Source organism: Dreissena polymorpha, chromosome 10, assembly GCF_020536995.1.
Source record: "Dreissena polymorpha isolate Duluth1 chromosome 10, UMN_Dpol_1.0, whole genome shotgun sequence".
Lineage (NCBI taxonomy): Eukaryota > Metazoa > Mollusca > Bivalvia > Myida > Dreissenidae > Dreissena > Dreissena polymorpha.
In genome coordinates this window covers 46,658,494-46,678,199 of record NC_068364.1, presented here as the reverse complement: position 1 = coordinate 46,678,199, position 19,706 = coordinate 46,658,494, and the positions used below count along the sequence as shown (strand labels likewise).

Below are 19,706 nucleotides of genomic sequence, written 5' to 3'. Positions count from 1 at the left end.
TTGACAATATGACACCTTTTGGCAGTATGGCACCAATTGATAGTATGACACCTATTGGCATTGTAGTATGACACCTATTGGCATTGTGACACCTACTGGAAGTATGTTCACTATTTACAGTATGACACCTATTGACAGTTCGACATCTATTGACAGTATGACACATATTGACAGTATGAAACCTATTGACAATATGACAATATTGACAGTATGGCACTATTTAAAGTATGAGACCTTTTGACAGTATGACACCTATTGGCAGTGTGACACCTATTGGAAGTATGACACCTATTGACAGCATGACACCTATTGTCAATATATCACCTATTGACAGTATGTTTCCTATTTACATTCTGACACCTACTGACAGTTTGACACCTATTGACAGAATGACAGCTATTGACAGTATGACACCTATTGACAGTATGACACTTATTGACACCTATTTAAAGAATGACACCTATTGATATTTTGACACATATTGACAGTACGACACCTATTGATAGTATGAGACATATTGACAGTATGACACTTATTGGCAGTATGACACCTATTGATAGTATGACACCTATTGACAGTATGACACCTATTGCCAGTTTAACACCTATTAACCGTATGACATAGATTGACAAAATGACACCTATTAACATAAGGACGCATATTGACAGAATGACACCTATTGACAGTGTGACACATATTGATAGTATGACACCTATTGAGAGTTTGACAGAAATTGACAGAATGACACATATTGACAGTTCTACGCATATTGTCAGTATGCAACCTATTGACAGTATGATATCTTTTGACATTATAACAACTATTGACAGCATGACACCTTTTGACAGTATGACACATATTGACAGTATTACAACTATTGACAACTTATGACACCTTTTGACAGTATGACGCATATTGACAGCATGACAACTATTGACAGTATGACACCTATTGACAGTATGACACCTATTGACAGTATGACAACTATTGACGGTATGCCACTTTTTGACAGTATGACACATATTGACAGTATAACACCAATTGATAGTTTGACACATATTGATAGTATGACAACTATTGACAGTATGACACATTTTGACAGTATTACACCTATGAGCATTAGGACGCATATTGACAGTATGATACCTATTTGTAGTGTGACAAATATTGACAGTATGACACATATTGACAGTGTGACACCTATTGACAGTTTGGCGCCAATTGACAGTTTGACACCTATTGACAGTTTGACACATATTGATAGTATGAAACCTATTGACAGTTTGACACATATTGACAGTATGACACATATTTACGGTATGACACCTATTGACAATATTACAACTATTGACAGTATGACACATATTGGCAGTATGACACCTTTTGCCAGTATTACACCTTTTGACAGTATGACACCTATTTACGGCATGACACCTATTGACGGCATGACACCTTTTGACAGTTTGACACCTATTAACAGTATAAGACCTATTGACAGTATTACACCTATTGACAGTATAACACCTATTTAAGGCATGACACCTATTGACAGCATGAAACCTATTGACAGTATGACACCTATTGACAGTTTGACACCTATTAACCGTATGACATAGATTGACAAAATGACACCTATTAACATAAGGACGCATATAAACAGTATTACACCTATTGACAATGTGACACATATTGATAGTATGACACCTATTGACAGTTTGACAGAAATAAACAGTATGACACATATTGACAGAACTACACATATTGTCAGTATGCATCCTATTGACAGTATGACATCTATTGACATTATGACACATATTGACAGTATTACACATATTGACAACTTATGACACCTATTGACAGTATGACACCTATTGACAGTATAACACCTATTGACAGAAGGACACCTATTGACAATATGACACCTATTGACAGTATGACAACTATTGACGGTATGCCACTTTTTGACAGTATGACACATATTGACAGTATAACACCAATTGATAGTTTGACACATATTGAAAGTATGACAACTATTGACAGTATGACACATTTTGACAGTATTACACCTATTGACAGTATGGCGCAAATTTGTCAGTTTGCCACCTATTGACAGTTGACACGTATTGATGGTATAAAACCTATTGACAGTTTGACACATATTGACAGAATGAAACATATTTACGGTATGACACCTATTGATAATATGACACATACTGACAGGATGGCACCTATTTACAGTATGACACCTATTGGCAGTGTTACACATATTGACAGTATGACACCTATTTACAGTATGACACCTGTGGACAGTATGACACATATTGACAATATTACAACTATTGACAGTATGACACATATTGACAGTATGACACCTTTTGCCAGTATAACACCTATTGACAGTATGACACCTATTTACGGCATGACACCTATTGACGGCATGACACCTATTGACAGTATTACACCTTTTGACAGTTTGACACCTATTAACAGTATAACACCTTTTAACAGTATAACACCTATTTACAGTATGACACCTATTGTCAGTATAACACCTATTGATAGTATGACACCTATTGACAGTATGACACCTTTTGACAGTATGACACTTATTGACTGTATAACACATATTGACAGTAATACACCTATTGACAGTATTACACATATTTGCAGTATGACACCTATTGACAGTATGACACCTATTTACGGCATGACACCTATTGACGGCATGACAACTATTGACAGTATGACACCTTTCGACATTTTGACACCTATTAACAGTAAAACACATATTGACAGTATAACACCTATTTACAGTATGACACCTATTTTCAGTATAACACCTATTGATAGTATGACACCTATTGACAGTATGACCCCTTTTGACAGTATGACACTTATTGACAGTATAACACCTATTGACAGTATGACACCTATTGTTAGTATTACAAATATTTGCAGTATGACACCTATTGACAGTATGACACCTATTGACAGTATGACACCTATTGACAGTATGACAACTATTGACAGTATGACACTTATTGACAGTATGATACATTTTTGCAGTATGGCACCTATTTACAGTAGGACACCTATCGACAGTATGACACCTATTGACAGTATGACACCTATTGACAGTATGACACATATTTGCAGAATGACACTTTTTGACAGTTTCACACAAATTTGCAGAATGACGCATATTGACAGTATGACACATCCTTACAGTATGGCATCTATTGACAGTATGACACCTATTGACAGTATAACACCTATTGACAGTATGACACTAAAGGACGGTAATACACCTATTGACAGGATGACACTTAATGACAGTTTGACACCGATTGACAGTATAACACCTGTTGACAGTATTACACATCTTTACAGTATGACACCTATTGACAGTATGACACCTATTGACGGTATAACACCTATTGACAGTATGACACCTATTGACAGCAAGACCTCTATTGACAGTATGACACTTATTGACAGTATGACACCTATTGACAGTATGACACATATTTGCAGAATGACACTTTTTGACAGTATCACACATATTTGCACAATGACGCATATTGACAGTATGACACATCTTTACAGTATGGCATCTATTGACAGTATGACACCTATTGACAGTATAACACCAATTGACAGTATGACACTTAATGACGGTAATGCACCTATTGACAGGATGACACTTAATGACACTTAATGACACCGATTGACAGTATAACACCTATTGACAGTATTACACATCTTTACAGTATGACACCTATTGACAGTATGACACCTATTGACGGTATAACACGGTATTGCACAATGACGCATATTGACAGTATGACACATCTTTACAGTATGGCATCTATTGACAGTATGACACCTATTGACAGTATAACACCAATTGACAGTATGACACTTAATGACGGTAATGCACCTATTGACAGGATGACACTTAATGACACTTAATGACACCGATTGACAGTATAACACCTATTGACAGTATTACTCATCTTTACAGTATGACACCTATTGACAGTATGACACCTATTGACGGTATAACACCTATTGACAGTATGACACCTATTGACAGCATGACCACTATTGACAGTATGACACCTAATTACAGTTTGACACCGATTGACAGTATAACACCTTTTGACAGTATGACACCTATTTAATGTATGACACCTATTGACAGTATGACACCTATTGACGGTATGCCACCTATTGACAGTATGACACCTATTGACAGTATACCACATTATGACAGTATGAAACCTATTGACAGTATGACACCTCTTGACAGTATGACAACTATTGACGGCATGACACCTATTGACAGTATGACACATATTTACAGTATGACTCCTATTGGCAATACTGCACATATGGGCTATATGAAACCTATTGACAGTATGACACCTATTGACAGTATAAAACCTATTGACAGTATGACACCTATTTACAGTATGACAACTATTTGCAATACTACACATTTTGGCTATATGAAACCTATTGGAAAAATTACACTTTATGACAGTATGACACGTGATTTTCTATTTTTTAACAAGTCATGCCTGGATTTTGTTTTAAGATCAACACAACATGTTTAAATTGATTTTAATTAATAAAATTGTTTGTTCCCCCCCCCCCCCCACTCTACACTCATACGGTTCTCAATTAACGGATTTATTATATCACTGAAATATCTTATAATTATTTAAATTAGCTTCAATGTGACTAATGTCCTTCGTGATTCGAAATGCTGCATTTGAAGCGTAATATATTTCTTCAATGGTGATTATAGACCATGCTTTTAGAAAATGCTCTTCTATTGTATATAAATTAGCAATTACATCAATGTATATATAAGAATATTGGACAACCAGTATTGTTTCACACTAATACATTTTAATTTAGTTAAACACCAAGGGCGTTATGCGATGTCAGCTCTTTGTTGAATTTATTAAAGTATTGATCCTTGCTTGGTAAAATAATCACGATAATACAGTTATAATTTTGAAATTAATATTGATGACTCATGCTCCTTTTGAATTATGTTCGTAAGTCAATACCATTGTTTGATAGATTTTCAAACAAAACGTTTTTAAGATTATCTGATATGTAATAGCGATCTTTTAAAGCTACGTGCTTCTTTGAGAACATTGTTTTCAAACAATATTTAAACGAGTAATATGTTTTAAGATGACGAACAATTACAATAATAAGATATCCTATTACGATACGCGATTTGCCAATTAGAACACAGTTTATTCATTAAATTATCAGATGTACTAAGTAGTGATGTTAATTTTATTATGGAAATAAAAAAAATAAACAGTCAGCAGTTTCAACTAGCCATAGTTCGTATAGTGTGGCGTTGAATTGTAATGCTCTGTTATTAGAATTGTTTCACGATAACAGTTAAGCGTTCATTTCATTTCAACTATACGTTTACCAAAATTGTTAACCACATTAGAAAAGTGGGAGATATATTTTGTAATTAGAAGCAACCAACTCTTTTTAGAACTTCAAGTATTGAGAGGTACTTTATACTTTTGCATATACATTCATGTTATGCAGGCTGACATATGTAATTAGATTTACATTTGTATTGCTGTTTATTTTACGTTTCAATGTTGTGGATGGTAATTGTCTCCATTCATGGCTAGGTTTGAGATAATCCTTGAAATTAATCCTGTTTAAGACCTGATGAAAATCGAGTTTAATGTTTTGTGTGATTGTATATATGTTTTCCTTGATCTTGTTACCGCAAACGCACCCAAAATATACACAGCAGAATTAAGAAGTAATGTTTACCTGATAACCGCGTGATGTTGTATGTCATAGTTCATGTCAGAAGATCGGTCATTGTCGATAATGGATTTTTAAATCTAAGATAATTATATCTCCTTTATTTGCCCACCGGGTTGGTTTCTTTTGATACTTAACCATGTGTTTGTAATAATGAATCTATTATCTTGAACGTGTATCACGTAATTGTTCGTGTTTCGTCAGCTTATTTTTAATCATAATAACCTTATGCCAAATGCAATTCTTTAGGCCATTTGTTTTAAAATAGCAATGCCCTATTACATTATCTGTTCATATTCAAGATAACAGTCCTATTCCTCATTAATGCAGGTTTCGACACAATACAATTAATTGTCTGATATGAAACAAGTATCATTAACTGGTATTCAATTCGTTACTTTGTAAATACCCCACGGTTGGATCCATTTATTTTGGGACATAATCATATGTAGCGTTTAGCACTTTGTTGGCAAACGTTTATGTATCATCTTTATTTCAGTGATAATTCCAGCTTTTGAAATAAAATTCATTATTTTATTACATTAATTCTTTAAAAAATGTAGAAAAGGACGACAGATATAAGGGCAAAACTATTGTTTTTTGTGATTGATTAATTTTGATTATTAGTTTGTTGTAAGGTTAATACGTTAATAGCTTGAAGAATGGTCTACTACGGGGTATGCGTTTTCTAAAATAAGTGTTTCGCTAACAGCATCGAAATACTCAAAATAAATGATTGGTGCATGATTACAAAATTAAATAAAGCTCTTGTTCGGTGGCGATTGGGAACGATAAAGGGTATAAAACCCATGTAAAAATGTTTGTTTTAAGATTTATTGAAATGCGATGAAAATAGTTTAAATAGAAATGCAAAACATTCACTGACTGAGTAAATATTCAAAGAAGTTAAAGTATCTTTTAGTGTGTAAATACAAAAGCAACATTAACATTTATATTATGATATACAATCGTATTAATCTCTCGCATTCAAAACACAAGTCATAATAACATTTACGGGAGTAACATTGTGTGCCTTCGATAGTATAGTGTTTTCATCTACAGTCGATTCAATAGCATTGTATTGCCCAATTATTAAACACATATGGAATAGGGGACATTTTCGCATGACGACGGTCATTTCAACTTGCCTCTTTGTTTTTGAATGCACTATGTGGTAAGCGATTGGTTGGCGTGCCAAACAAGCAACCACGGTTCTCAAAATACAGGGTATAGAAAGATAAAAAAAGTATGCACCTGTCATCAGATTTAACCTTATATCTTGACGTCGATAACACATCTTGTGCTTCTTTTGAAATGTTAAGTATGACTTCAATGGCGTAAATGTTTTATGTGCATCAAACATTGCTTATTTTTACAAACATTTGCTTTTGTATCAATGTTTATAACTTAGATTGTTGTGACAACCTGTATTGTTCAATACTGATTACTCTGAACGTAATGAATCGTCAAGTGCGTCTGGTAATATAGGCACGATGTTGTTTTATGGTAGCCTTAAGGGTAACTGTATAACCAATTATGTTTTTATTAGTATCGAATGCATCTTGCTCATCGGGTTATATTCAAGATACAATATCGAATTCATCTTGATGAACAAAGCTTTGTATGGTTATTCTTATAAGTTATTTCCAGATCTGAGCCATATCTTTGGTTTTCCTTCATTAAAGATGAACGTAGAGGTCATCTTGATAATTTAATGTTCTACGCTCTACTTTGAAATCATTATTTTAAACAAATACCAAACAATGCATCTCTTGATTATCGACACATAGTACCGAAATAAACTAAGAACAAGATAACTATATACATCAAACAATAATACTTCAAATCAGTTTTTACTAATTACTTTGCATTACAATCAGATGAACTTGTTTGTATTAGTTAACGGGAGTTCGTTGATCTTTGTGAACGAAATGTTACAAGCACAAAATAATGCCGTTAAGTTCTCACGATAAAATACTTATTGGTAATTAATTTTACGGTATCGTATAGGCATCAGTACCACCTCAGCTATGTACTTCGTGATACTTTAATGTTCAACAGACAAGGCATTTGATTCCCCCACACCGTCCAAAAATCCTTGTTGAAGCAATTAAATCGATTACGTGTTTTCGTTTTGTGGTGTTCGAATTGTTGAAATTAAATATCACCTGTACAAAATGTGCACCCAATAGTCCCGGTGCATGAACAAGTAGAACCTTATTAAACACGATTGTAGGAATGGTCTGTTACCATGAAGGAGTATGCTAGAGTCCAACATCAAGCCAACATAAAACGCTTTAAATATCTGTATGTGCGTCGTGAAAACTTGACCATCAATTTAAAGTACTGATTACACATATTCCCATTTAGTTGTAACGCAAGTGTCACGAAAACTGCTTTTAAACAAAGATGTAGTCCGTTTCAATAATGTTTTCATGAAAACCACGTTTTGGCTTCTTTAGCAATATTAAAGTTATAACGCAAGGATTCACTCAATATACTAGTTTGTTGAGTACGTACATACATTAAAGCTCCTCTTGGTTTACGAATGGCGATGCGAAGATATGGTTATACAAAGTCGATTGAGGGAAAAACAAACACACATCTGGTTGATATTGATTTTTGCCAAATGTTTACTTAATGTTTTAATGATTATTATTGCCATAAACACATCGACAAAGTGATTTTGAAAGGCATTTAAAGTAAAGTGTGTGTACATGTAAGAGGTGATTGTTTCATTCATTGAACCTATCTGGAGATATGTATGCAGATTAATTAATGTCTTGATTGCCATTATCGTCATTTACCTGATACCAAATGCGGGTGTATTTTTATTCACTACGGTAAGTTATTCAATGTGGCCGTTTAATTATCCTTGAAGTCATTGGGCTTTTGTGTCTGAATCTTGTGTTTCAAATCATATTTCAATTGGATTTCCTACGTGCTTGAAATTAGTTTGCGTGATTGACCATTTAAACACTTGATCAATATTATTGTAAAACATATTTCTATTTCTACGACAAAAGACTATAATTTGTATATGGTTATTATAAATAGTTAGAAACTGTTTGACTTTGATCGTGGAAACATATGTTCGCCGTTATTACTACAATATTGGTATAACATGCCACATTTCTTACTTTCTCTTCATTATCTAGAAAAAAATTCAAAGTAACTCAGTATTCAGTAACAATAACTACTGCTTAAAATTAACGTCTTTATCCAATTGTAGTAGAACGGTTCAACACAGGAAAAGCAGTATTGATCAATCTAAATCGGTAAAATAAAAACGAGTTTGTAACGTTTATCATCTCGGATTAAAAAAACAACAACGTATATATTGTTTACCTAACGTATAAAGTACGCTTTTAATATAAAAACATGTAACGTGTAAGCACTGTAAGGTATGGTGTGGGATGCCTCGACCCATCACATACCCATTGACGAGGACAATAAAATATATCGATCCCCATTCCAAATTCCATCCCCATAGGCATCGACTGATATATTAATTATTTGTAATTAGTACTAACACCGTTATTAACAATTATTTCTTACAAATGAAATGCTATTAACACATACATTATACTAGCTATTAATATGTATGATATTGGACTGGTATGTACAGCTTATATTCGAAAACAAAGGTAGATGTACACAAAAGATGATGTTTTTGTCAAGAGTCACGATCTAACGACCACATCGCATTAAAGTATTTAATCATGGCAAGCAGTTGTTGGGATTCGATTCAAAATTATTATTGTATTCAAAGACATTGGTTCTTATTATCGAGCACATGCAAATGAAATCAAAAGAAGTGTTCAGTTTCTTTTCTAACGCCTATGATTTCTTTTTCTACTTTCGACCATAGTGTTCTGTGTGATTCAGAAGCGTTTGACTCTATCTCAAACGTTTATGTGGTGTTGCCGCACACTGAAGCAGATTTGCTTATGGTGTTCGATGATCAGAGTATTTATGTGGCAGTCAATTACGAAAGCAATAGCGCATTTCGCTCCTTGTTAATTTTACTTAAATCACTATCCTATACAATCTAGTCCTGAAGATAAGACTTACCAGTATCATCATCATCATCATCATCATCATCATCACCATCATCATCATCATCATCATCATCATCAACATCATCATCATCATCATCATCATCATCATCATCATCATCATCATCATCATCATCATCATCATCATCATCATCATCATCATCCCCACCATCATCATTATCATCATCATCATCATCATCATCGTAATCATTAATCATCATCATTAGCAGCAGCAGCAGCAACAACATTATCATCATCATTATAATCATCATTATCATCATCATAACTATTGTTTGATTTTTTTATTTTTTATTATTAATATTTTAATTTAAATAATCATCATTTCCTAAATAAAACTATTGTTCTAAAACAATGTATATAAAGACATGAGAAAAACTAAATATTGATTATGAAATAAATGGCAACACGTTTAAGAGAAACTTTATTTCAAAAAGTAAAACAAACATATTTAGGTACAAACAAGTTTCATTATCCCAAAATATCGAGAACCCAAAGGTATTTCATAGAGGGACAATTCATGAATGTACATATCTATTCTATGCACACACAAATATAAGATAGTATTTTTGAACGCCTATGCATGTGGCATGTTTACGATGTATATGTTTAACATATTAAATATCGGATTGAATTTGAGCTCCTTTATCTCCACAGTGTAAAATAATTTTGTATTTAAAGAATCAATTCATATAATGTTATGCGTATATAAATAAACTTAACACAACTTGGAATACTGTTGTTTTGTTTTCATTCTCGATGTACGGATTAACGATGGAAAGTCCACGTATTGCATGCATATTCGTTGAGAAATTAGAATAAACGTGTAATCAGCAGTGGGATCAGCAGCAAAATAGCCATGAACTGGATTTGTCCAGCTCCGCTACATCCTCCGACCGTGACTTTCACGACAGTTGTACCGTCCGCCGAGACTGCTCCTGTCGTTGCAGTCTGGTCTGCAGTGATCGTTGTGGTGTATCCGCCAGATGTAGCACTTGTCAGTGCCCTGCCCGTCGTAACTTTGAGAGCGCCAGTATTTGCGTCAACAGTCAGGTCAGTAGTAGGAGCTAGGTTAAAATTATTAAAAATATTAATAAATCTGTAACTGATTTGCTCTATGATTTACCATACTGTTATTCACAATTTGTATTAGCTCGTTTCTTGACGTTACGTATTATGGGAACATACGTGGAAGATATGCGGGTGTGCGGATGGGAGGACGAGCGGTTGGGCGGGCAGCATAATCATGAAATCCTCACCAAACTTATTAGATATGTTTGATGACAAAACAATAACAGGCAAATTAACACCAGACATGTTATAATCAATGCCGTGTATTTATACAAAAAGGTAAAATTCTCCATTTTACGTTGTTACAATCTACTTCTCTTTATTTCTCTACCTGTACATGATCTTTTAATTAAGTGATACGCTTTAAATACACGTTAATGTTTTACTATATTTGGACTTTTTCAATCATTAGTTGCCTAATTGAATGTTCCGTTTAATAAATAAATATACACCCTTTGCCTCCAAATCTTTAAAGCTATTTTTCTATTTTAAACACAATTATATGAATTTTGGATAAAAAGAACATTTCTCACTATTTGTGTAGGTTACGGTGTCTGTTCCTGTAACAGCATCAACAGCTGTGTAGGTCCCAATCAATGTCCCTGTTGATAAAGTGATAAAGCATTTGACTTAAATAGTAAGTCATTTATTATTCAGTACAACTTACGCAAATGTTGACCATAATTAGAATATGTCACTTATGCACTGAGATACACATGCAGCATGACATGCAGTGCAGTTATCTTTAACAATAACAATACAATTTAGATACAATACAAATTAAACATATATTGTTTTGTGCTATCAACCTTCAATAGATCTAAAGTGTTTGCATTCTTTCTCGGTATGCCTTAAAAAACGTACGCTGTTTTTGAGGAAAGATGATGAACCTGCTCAAAATCGACCTGTTTTGCAAGTAAAAGCATACTATCGAAACATGTACATTTTAAGTGAATAATGACTAATTATTTGACGTCGTCACAAATCTAAAGCTTGTTATATTGCCTATTATTCTGGGCTGTGCACAAATGTGTGTGTTGCTGGTTATACGATTTCTTTCGATGAATGCTGGTGTCTTTTAAGCATACCGTGAATATGTGGCGACGTCTACGGAATTATAAAAGCCAGACTGGAAGGACGCTTTTAAATATAACGGTATTTTCCTTTAAATACAACAACAAAGAAAACGCTACTTATCAGTAAATCCAGTAGGAATTAGCTATACCTCTGCATTGAAATATATATTTTTTGACAAGAGATACTGCAAAGATAAAGATTCGGCATCTTCAAGCTTTGAGATTGGGTGAAAATGTGTATACCTGCAACAGTGCCGTCTGCTACACAAACTTCGTAGCTTGTCTTTGCAAACTCCAGCTTGTTTGTCACAGTTAGGGTGACAGTTAAAGTTGCAAATCCCGCGCTATCAGTGCCGCTGTGTACGAGAAATAAAATCAGATTGTGATAGTACTGCAGAAAAAAGAACACCCCATGCTGGTGGTTATCTAAATAACTTAACTTTGTTCATTGCCTTTATATATCTATTTATTTGTACTTGTTTGATTACATTATTTACTATTTTGTAGATGCCTAAGGCGAAAACAATTGTAAACCTAACATAATATGTATGTATGTAACTAGTAAAATGACAATGAAATAAAATAAATAAAACAAGATAACGTTTCATATTGCAAAAACTCGAGTGGAATTACATATATGTAATTGCCTTGCGAATTATTGCAATAGTTGACGTGCTTTTTTCATCAAGCGTAAAATTAAGTTTGATCTTTGGGTAAATAAAGTCAAACACGATCCTTTCAACAATCAATATGGTTAAACCGTGTTTGATTATCATCTGTAATGCATTTAATCAGTTATAAATTATCGATGAGTTATCGCGGCATCCGGTCTCCGAACGGACAGACAGACGGGAGTACATAAAAACAAAGAAGGCATAGCTGTTGCAACCAAGGATTAAATACAGGTAGGAACTCACTAGCACTTCTGTTTACAATGATATACATGTACACTGAATGCCTGTTCGTCACGAATCATACAAACGTCAAACGTGCGTGCGAGAGACCTATGAACAAATAGTTCACTTACACTATTTTGAACGTGTATGATGATTTCGTTTCCTTGTCTAAGGTTTTACCGGCTGCCAGTTTCACAGCTCCGGAAGTGATTGTAGAACTAGCAATCGAGTCTGGATTGCCATCAGCAGCAAATGTGAATGCAACACTTCCCGAATCAGTCGTTGCCGCCACAGTGAAAATTGTGGCTGAGTCCACACTCGTTTCCACCACGCTTACTGTTACTGTTTGATCTCCCGTTTTTACCGCAGGAGACCCTGGTCCTGTGAAGGTCACGGCGCCATCTATATAATAGAAGGTTTATTGTCATATCGTTTATTTACTTTTACTTTTTGGTCGAAAATCACACTTCTTTCGCGTTGAAAAATTTCCTTATAGACGCCATTTGAAACTTCCTTAATACCGTTTTGAAAATTAATTTATATCCGTTAGTATATTAATGATAATTGTATCGCAAAACGCGTTTTATTAAACAAAATCACATTGCAATTACACTGCAATCCTTTTGAAAATAAAATGGTTGCATTTTTTCTTCATAATTTCATAACATTTGTTGAAAAAATGTTCTTAGTTCATATTGTGTTGTTTTATCGTATTTTCTCTTGAAATTTATAACTTTTATGTATCCTATTATTTTGGTAAATTTTACAATACAGTCATAACCTTTAGAAAACGAAAATCCGTAAATGCGACATTTGAAACTTTCTCTTCACAGTTTCCAATAAAAAATAAATCAATTAGTAAATGGGTTTATAATTTATTGAGGAACGGGTTATCGCAAAATGGATTGCTATAAAATATAAATTCCATATTAGACACAAAAATTCGTTTTTCAATAGAATTATCGCATTTCTGATGTGTTTTTTTTCACTTCAGTATAAAATTTATTGAAATCACTTCCTACACACTTTCCGTTATCAAATTTGTTCATTTAAATCACCACTTTCTTTGTCTTCTATTCTTGTGCCGTATCTTACACCCTTTTCTTATACGTAATATGAATAAACTTCCGTTATTTTGAACAAAAAAATCCTTATACACATCATTTGAGACTTTCTTTTCAAAGTTTCCAACTATTAAGAATCCTTTGACAGTTTACTGTTATTGTGTAATAATCTTAGAATAATTATTTGATGATTGATGTATTTGTTTACAATTTTACAATTGTTAACAAATATTTATTTAATTTTAACTGCGTATGTAAACATAATTGTGTGGTAACCACGAATCGAGAACCACAAAAGCGGAGCCTTTTTGTAAATCTCTTAATCTAATTAGAATTAATAATTCACCCTTCAACAAAAACAACTCGGGTCGCGGTTATTTCGTTGGGTCGGTTCGAAACGGGAAACTTTCATAATGTTATAATCATTATTATTATTTTATTTTTTTTATTATTTTTTTTTTATTATTATTATCATTATTATCATTATTATTATTATTAATAATAATAATAATAATACAAATAATAATTATAATAATAATAATAATATTATTATTATTATTATTATTAATAATACTAATAATAATAATAATAATAATTATTATTATTATTATTATTATTGCAATTAATAATTACAGTATTACAGACCCAATTTTAAAGTTTTATGAAATAACTCCCATGTTGTTGTAAAAGTTTCTATAATTTTAATAATGTCGTCTAGAACGCCAGTGAGACACGCGCATATCGCGGTTTACAATTAAATGCTCGAATATGCAATTCACGGGTTTAGGGATAGAGATAATTGAAGTAAACTTGTATAGGATCTGTGAACTAGTTTAAAAGCTTAGAAATCAGGCTAAAATCATCATATTTAAATATAACAAAACTGTGAGGGAAAAAAATATTATTAACCTGTATGTTCTTCCGTTATTTGGGAATTTGAATGATTTAATGGCGTGGTCTTATTACAAGTTATTAATATATCAGATTTGTATCTACCCTTAACATGTAATTTCATGTTTGAAATTTAAAAAAGTTCGCCATAGTTCCGATAAAGGTTTGTGGCAATTTTCACAGGTCAGTTTGATCTGGTAGTCCACAGTAAGGCCGTTACAATTGAACGACATATACCTTACATTTACTTCTGTGTCGGACTTGGCAAGTAGTTTGTCCAAAGTCATGTGAGTTTAATTAACATGCTCATAAAATTCAAAACATCTGCATCCATCATAATTAAATATTAGATTAGTTTAAGTATTTAATTACCAGAATTAGTCAAATGCATGTAAATGGACTCGAATTGACGAGGTACTGATACAAAATTGTGTGAATTAAAATATATAGATTAAACAGATATGTGATTTCACGGTTCAGCCTAAGACCTCAGCAAATAAGTTAGTTCTTGTATTAAAGCGGTCCATGTATTACCGGTTTCTATGCCGAGTGAAAAGAAGTGTAGCTTCTACTTTGACAGCTAAGACAGCGAATAATTTATCCCAGAATTTGATTCGACTGCAAGCAAAACTGGAAACGTATATGTTCGGGTATTACATGAATTGTTTTTAATTTATTTTGGATTTATCTGAATGTGTGTGTTTCTAAAATCAATGTCGATACATCGATGTAAACATGAAACGAATGTTTGGCACTGTGCATTAGGCATATACATTTTATTTTATTTGTTAAGTCCAATTAACTGTTTGAACCATACGAACAAGGCAGATATAAAAACAAAAAACAAATTAAGAAATCCTAGAAGGGCAGTCATAAACAACCTGCAAACATTATTACTTAGGACAAACCGCCTTCACAATGTACCGGCCTATGGAATTGTTATCAATAAGAGAAAATTCACAAATCTTAACTACGCATTTTTGAAGTGTTAATGTCTAAAACAAAAACTATTTCGACAGTTGCTCGGAGCTGAATAAATGCCATGAGAACGAACTAACTACGGACATATGTGTTTTCTGCAGTTTATGGGCACAGTCATAACATAGTAGTCTTGTTTCAAAATTCTATAGCCTAAACTCACAATTTGGATTATGGATAAAAATATTCAGTTTCGGTAAATTTCGTTACGAATAATAAAACATGTGTCGTCATTTCGTGTTGGCGTTTTGGCGCCCTCCTCTAAGCGCGCTCCCACAGATCGGACGACAAATATCGTTATTGTCGTATCTGTGCTCTTATTTGCCGTTGTTTCAAAAACGTCAAAACGAAATTTAGTTTAAATGTGATATGGCGTTTTTTTATTTAGTGTTGTTCTCTTTGGCGCACGAAAAACCCACAAGATCACCAGTACCACGAATCTATGTCGCCAACACGCATCTTTAGGTCCATCGTATCGAGATGTTTGAGTGCAACATTGTAGTTTTGGCAGAAGAGATTGACACATGAGTAGACTACACAGTCTAATATGAGAAATGAAGAAAGAATATTTTGTGAAAGCGAAACCGGTTACAAAAAATATCACAATGGGTGCGTACAAAGATGCTGTTTAGCATGAGCAATTCAATTAAATGTCAAATGTAAGCGAAATTATCACCAAGATGCGCAATACTACTGCTATAGGTTTCGCATTTCGTTATTATTTCCCTATTCCAACTATCGGAGCGAACCTTAATTAAAGTGTTTTTATTCTTTATGATCGTATATCGAGTCAATGTCAGCGTAAGCAAATGCACGAGCAAACCAAGAAAGAAAACGTAAAACAAATATCCAGTAAATTTACCTGAGTACTGCAGCAAGCACAATATCACTACCAACCCTGGAAGTCCGGTCATGGTAAGTTTCTCACAGGCAACACATCGAATGTGTCTGGGGCATGGTGCTGCTGGTCAATTTATACAAATGGCAATCACTAGAAGTCACGTACGCGGTTTCCATGCCAAGACACAAAACAAAACTTATGTTGTGACTACTATTTTCTACCCTAATAACGTTGGATGATAAATGGTTTGATGAAGGGACTTTGTTGAGTGACAGGGTTGTGGAGCTTCACTGAGCCAATCAAATGATCGTTAACAAAAGCTGTAGAAAAATAATGCTGACTGGCTGATTAAATTTAACAGCGTAGCCGACATTACTTCTGAAATACCCCTTTGTTTTAACAGCAATTAGAGCCAAGGTCCTATCCCGTGTAGAAACGCATTCCTTATTGGCTGAAACTACTGGATGATGAAAAGCTGACGGGGCGGCGCCTTTTTCCACGGATGAAATTTGAGTCCCTTAGATTACGGACTTCAAACAAACTTGAAAGGAAAATAGGAGTTAAACGAAGACAAGGTGTCACATATCTTGATTTTGTTGATTTAAGACATTGAAAATTTGAAACAATTCAAACCGTTTTCGTTCTTAAGTTAAGCCTATTTTTTCTGTTTCTGAGTACTGTATTAATGATTTGTTTCCGGTTGATACAATACAACTAATCACATTCACGATAGAATATGTTGATATCAGATTGAACGTTGATGCATTAAACAGTTGGTGTAACGTTATAAACAATTAATTCAAAACATATATTTTTGCTGTCCGACTTGTTTTCAGATTTCGTTTTCAAAGTTTGAAATTGTCTTCAAATGCAGTATCACTTGTATAATGCTGTAACAGTTTCAAGTTAAAGATAAAAGAAACAAAAACAGTTTGCCTTTCCGTAGTAGACCCATACGTCTTCAGGAGCAAAAAAGAATCTACTAAGTGCAAAACGGATGTTAGTTTTAAAACGTAAGTCATTTCTTTGTTTAAATTGTTTTCAAAAAGAATATTAAAATAAATAACGGGATGTTAATGATACGAAATAGAAACTTTATTTGAAATAACGTTTATATATAATTTTAATAATCCATACATATTTTATTTCTCGCATATTTAATTACTGTTTAACTAAACAAACACACACTTAATAAATGCATTTCAAAGTGAAATTAGTAAAGTAGTTTTGGATTTTCTATAACAACAAAACATAATCGAAATTTGTGCCAATTTAGGTTACCTATCCATAAAATTACATTACATTTGCAAAGGTACACATGTACTGTAAACAAGTAAAATTCGTAAATTGCTATTTATCATTTTCCATAAAAATATCGATAGTTGAACATATCTTAGCCAATAGTGCGTTTTTTATTTTAGTGAAAAGTATTGATTCCAATATTTTAATCGATTACCGTTTTTAGAAAAAACTTCATTTAACGAAAATTTGCATAAGTGCGTTAACCGTTAAAGCGTATTGGACAAAAATACATTAGATTGCCATGTATATGTCCTAAGGAAAAATAAATAAATGTATTCAATAAATCTTATTTAACAGAAACTTTTTCAACGGCTACATAATATTTCCCCAATCAAAATGAAAATATTATAAAAATGTGGTTATTTGAATAAGTGTCTGTTTCAATGAACTTTTTTAATCTATTTTGTTTTGGAATATTATATTATTATGTTGTCGAGTCTTATTATCTTGATAATATGACACAATCTCATTAAAATAATAGTTGCGTAGCACACTCTTAGTAGATGGATTCTATTTTGAATAACTGAAATGTTAAAAAAAATTGTTGCATTTCATCGCAGTTGTTATACTAAACACGTAAATGAAGTGGTTTTGAATAAACAACAAGAAGAAATTAATACTGAAAATTGATTGTTAAACGTTGACTTTTTTCACGCCAAGATAGCCGGAAAAGATATTTGTTATCACTCGAAACATTTCAAGGATTCATCTGGTAAGTTCAAATATGGTTGTGAAGTTACAAATGGATTGTGCGTCGAGAATGGATTTAATTTCAAGTTGTTGACCATGAAAAAAGACGATTTCGCAGGTGAACGCGTTAAAGCGGTTCTCTGAAAAATAAAAACAATTGTGTTCATAGAACATTTACGACATGAGAAATGACAATCTGGAAGGGGAATTTATTTTGATCATATTTCCACTATTTTGAGCATGAACGGTTGCACATCTGCAACTCAACTTGCTCAGTGTAGTGACTACGATTGGATCAATAGGATTGCACGAGGTAAGTAAATTATTCGTTTTAGAAAAGTGATTTCACTGTAATCTTCAATTTTATTGTGTGTTATTTTTTATCAAATGCTGTGATATCAAACAAATAAATGAAGATAGAATGGTAGACAAATTCATTAGATACATTATATCTGTGTTTTTTTCTACGAAAACATATATTAATTGTATTTATTGTGTAAACACAACATGTCCAACGCAACGATGAGTACACACTCTTTTCAGATTTATTAAAATATGTTTGTCATTTTAAAGTAAACTATATTCGTCCGAAAATGTAGGAATCAAATTTTCCGAAAAAGTAGGAATTAAAGTAATAATAATTTGCATTGTGGTCGTTTATTGGTAAATACACATCTGTGATGCTTTGATTTGCGACTATTACACAATTATAATGTTTGACTCCATTACTGCAAATGATCGCTATTTTCTACGTTTTATCGTTTGAATTACTTAATATTCAATCAATTAAGCAACATCTGAATTGTTTTATGATTACATATTATTATGTGTTGACTGATATTTATAAAAAAAAAAAGAAGTAACACAAACAATGAATTGCCTCATACGCGCGCGAAACCTCAATCTTACAAAATGTGTATCACAAATTACTAATTCCCATGAGTAATGTTTATCGGACCTCCTATCATGTTACTTGACCCCGCCCCCAACCCCATTCCCCC

The 19,706-nt window shown here is 33.1% G+C and overlaps 2 protein-coding genes across 3 annotated transcripts in view; both read right to left on the bottom strand.

Moving 5' to 3' along the window:
• Window positions 1-19,706, bottom strand: part of LOC127847456 (protocadherin Fat 4-like) — a 303,771-nt gene that overhangs the window by 47,013 nt on the left and 237,052 nt on the right. The gene's annotated exons all lie outside the window — the stretch shown is intronic.
• Window positions 10,304-16,858, bottom strand: LOC127847459 (uncharacterized). The gene is made up of 5 exons (XM_052379382.1): window positions 16,735-16,858; window positions 13,071-13,341; window positions 12,287-12,399; window positions 11,501-11,569; window positions 10,304-10,963 (listed from the first exon to the last, which is right to left on the bottom strand). Exons 1-5 carry the CDS (start codon window positions 16,784-16,786, stop codon window positions 10,710-10,712), a joined length of 759 nt encoding a protein of 252 aa, XP_052235342.1. The 5' UTR covers window positions 16,787-16,858; the 3' UTR covers window positions 10,304-10,709.

Coding starts and splice junctions, on each gene's coding strand:
- LOC127847459 (XM_052379382.1), bottom strand. CDS start 16,786: ATGACCGGACTTCCAGGGTTGGTAGTGATATTGTGCTTGCTGCAGTAC. Junction 13,342..16,734: donor GTGCTTGCTGCAGTACTCAG/GTAAATTTACTG, acceptor TCTATTATATAG/ATGGCGCCGTGACCTTCACA. Junction 10,964..11,500: donor CACCGTAACCTACACAAATA/GTGAGAAATGTT, acceptor ATTTTAACCTAG/CTCCTACTACTGACCTGACT.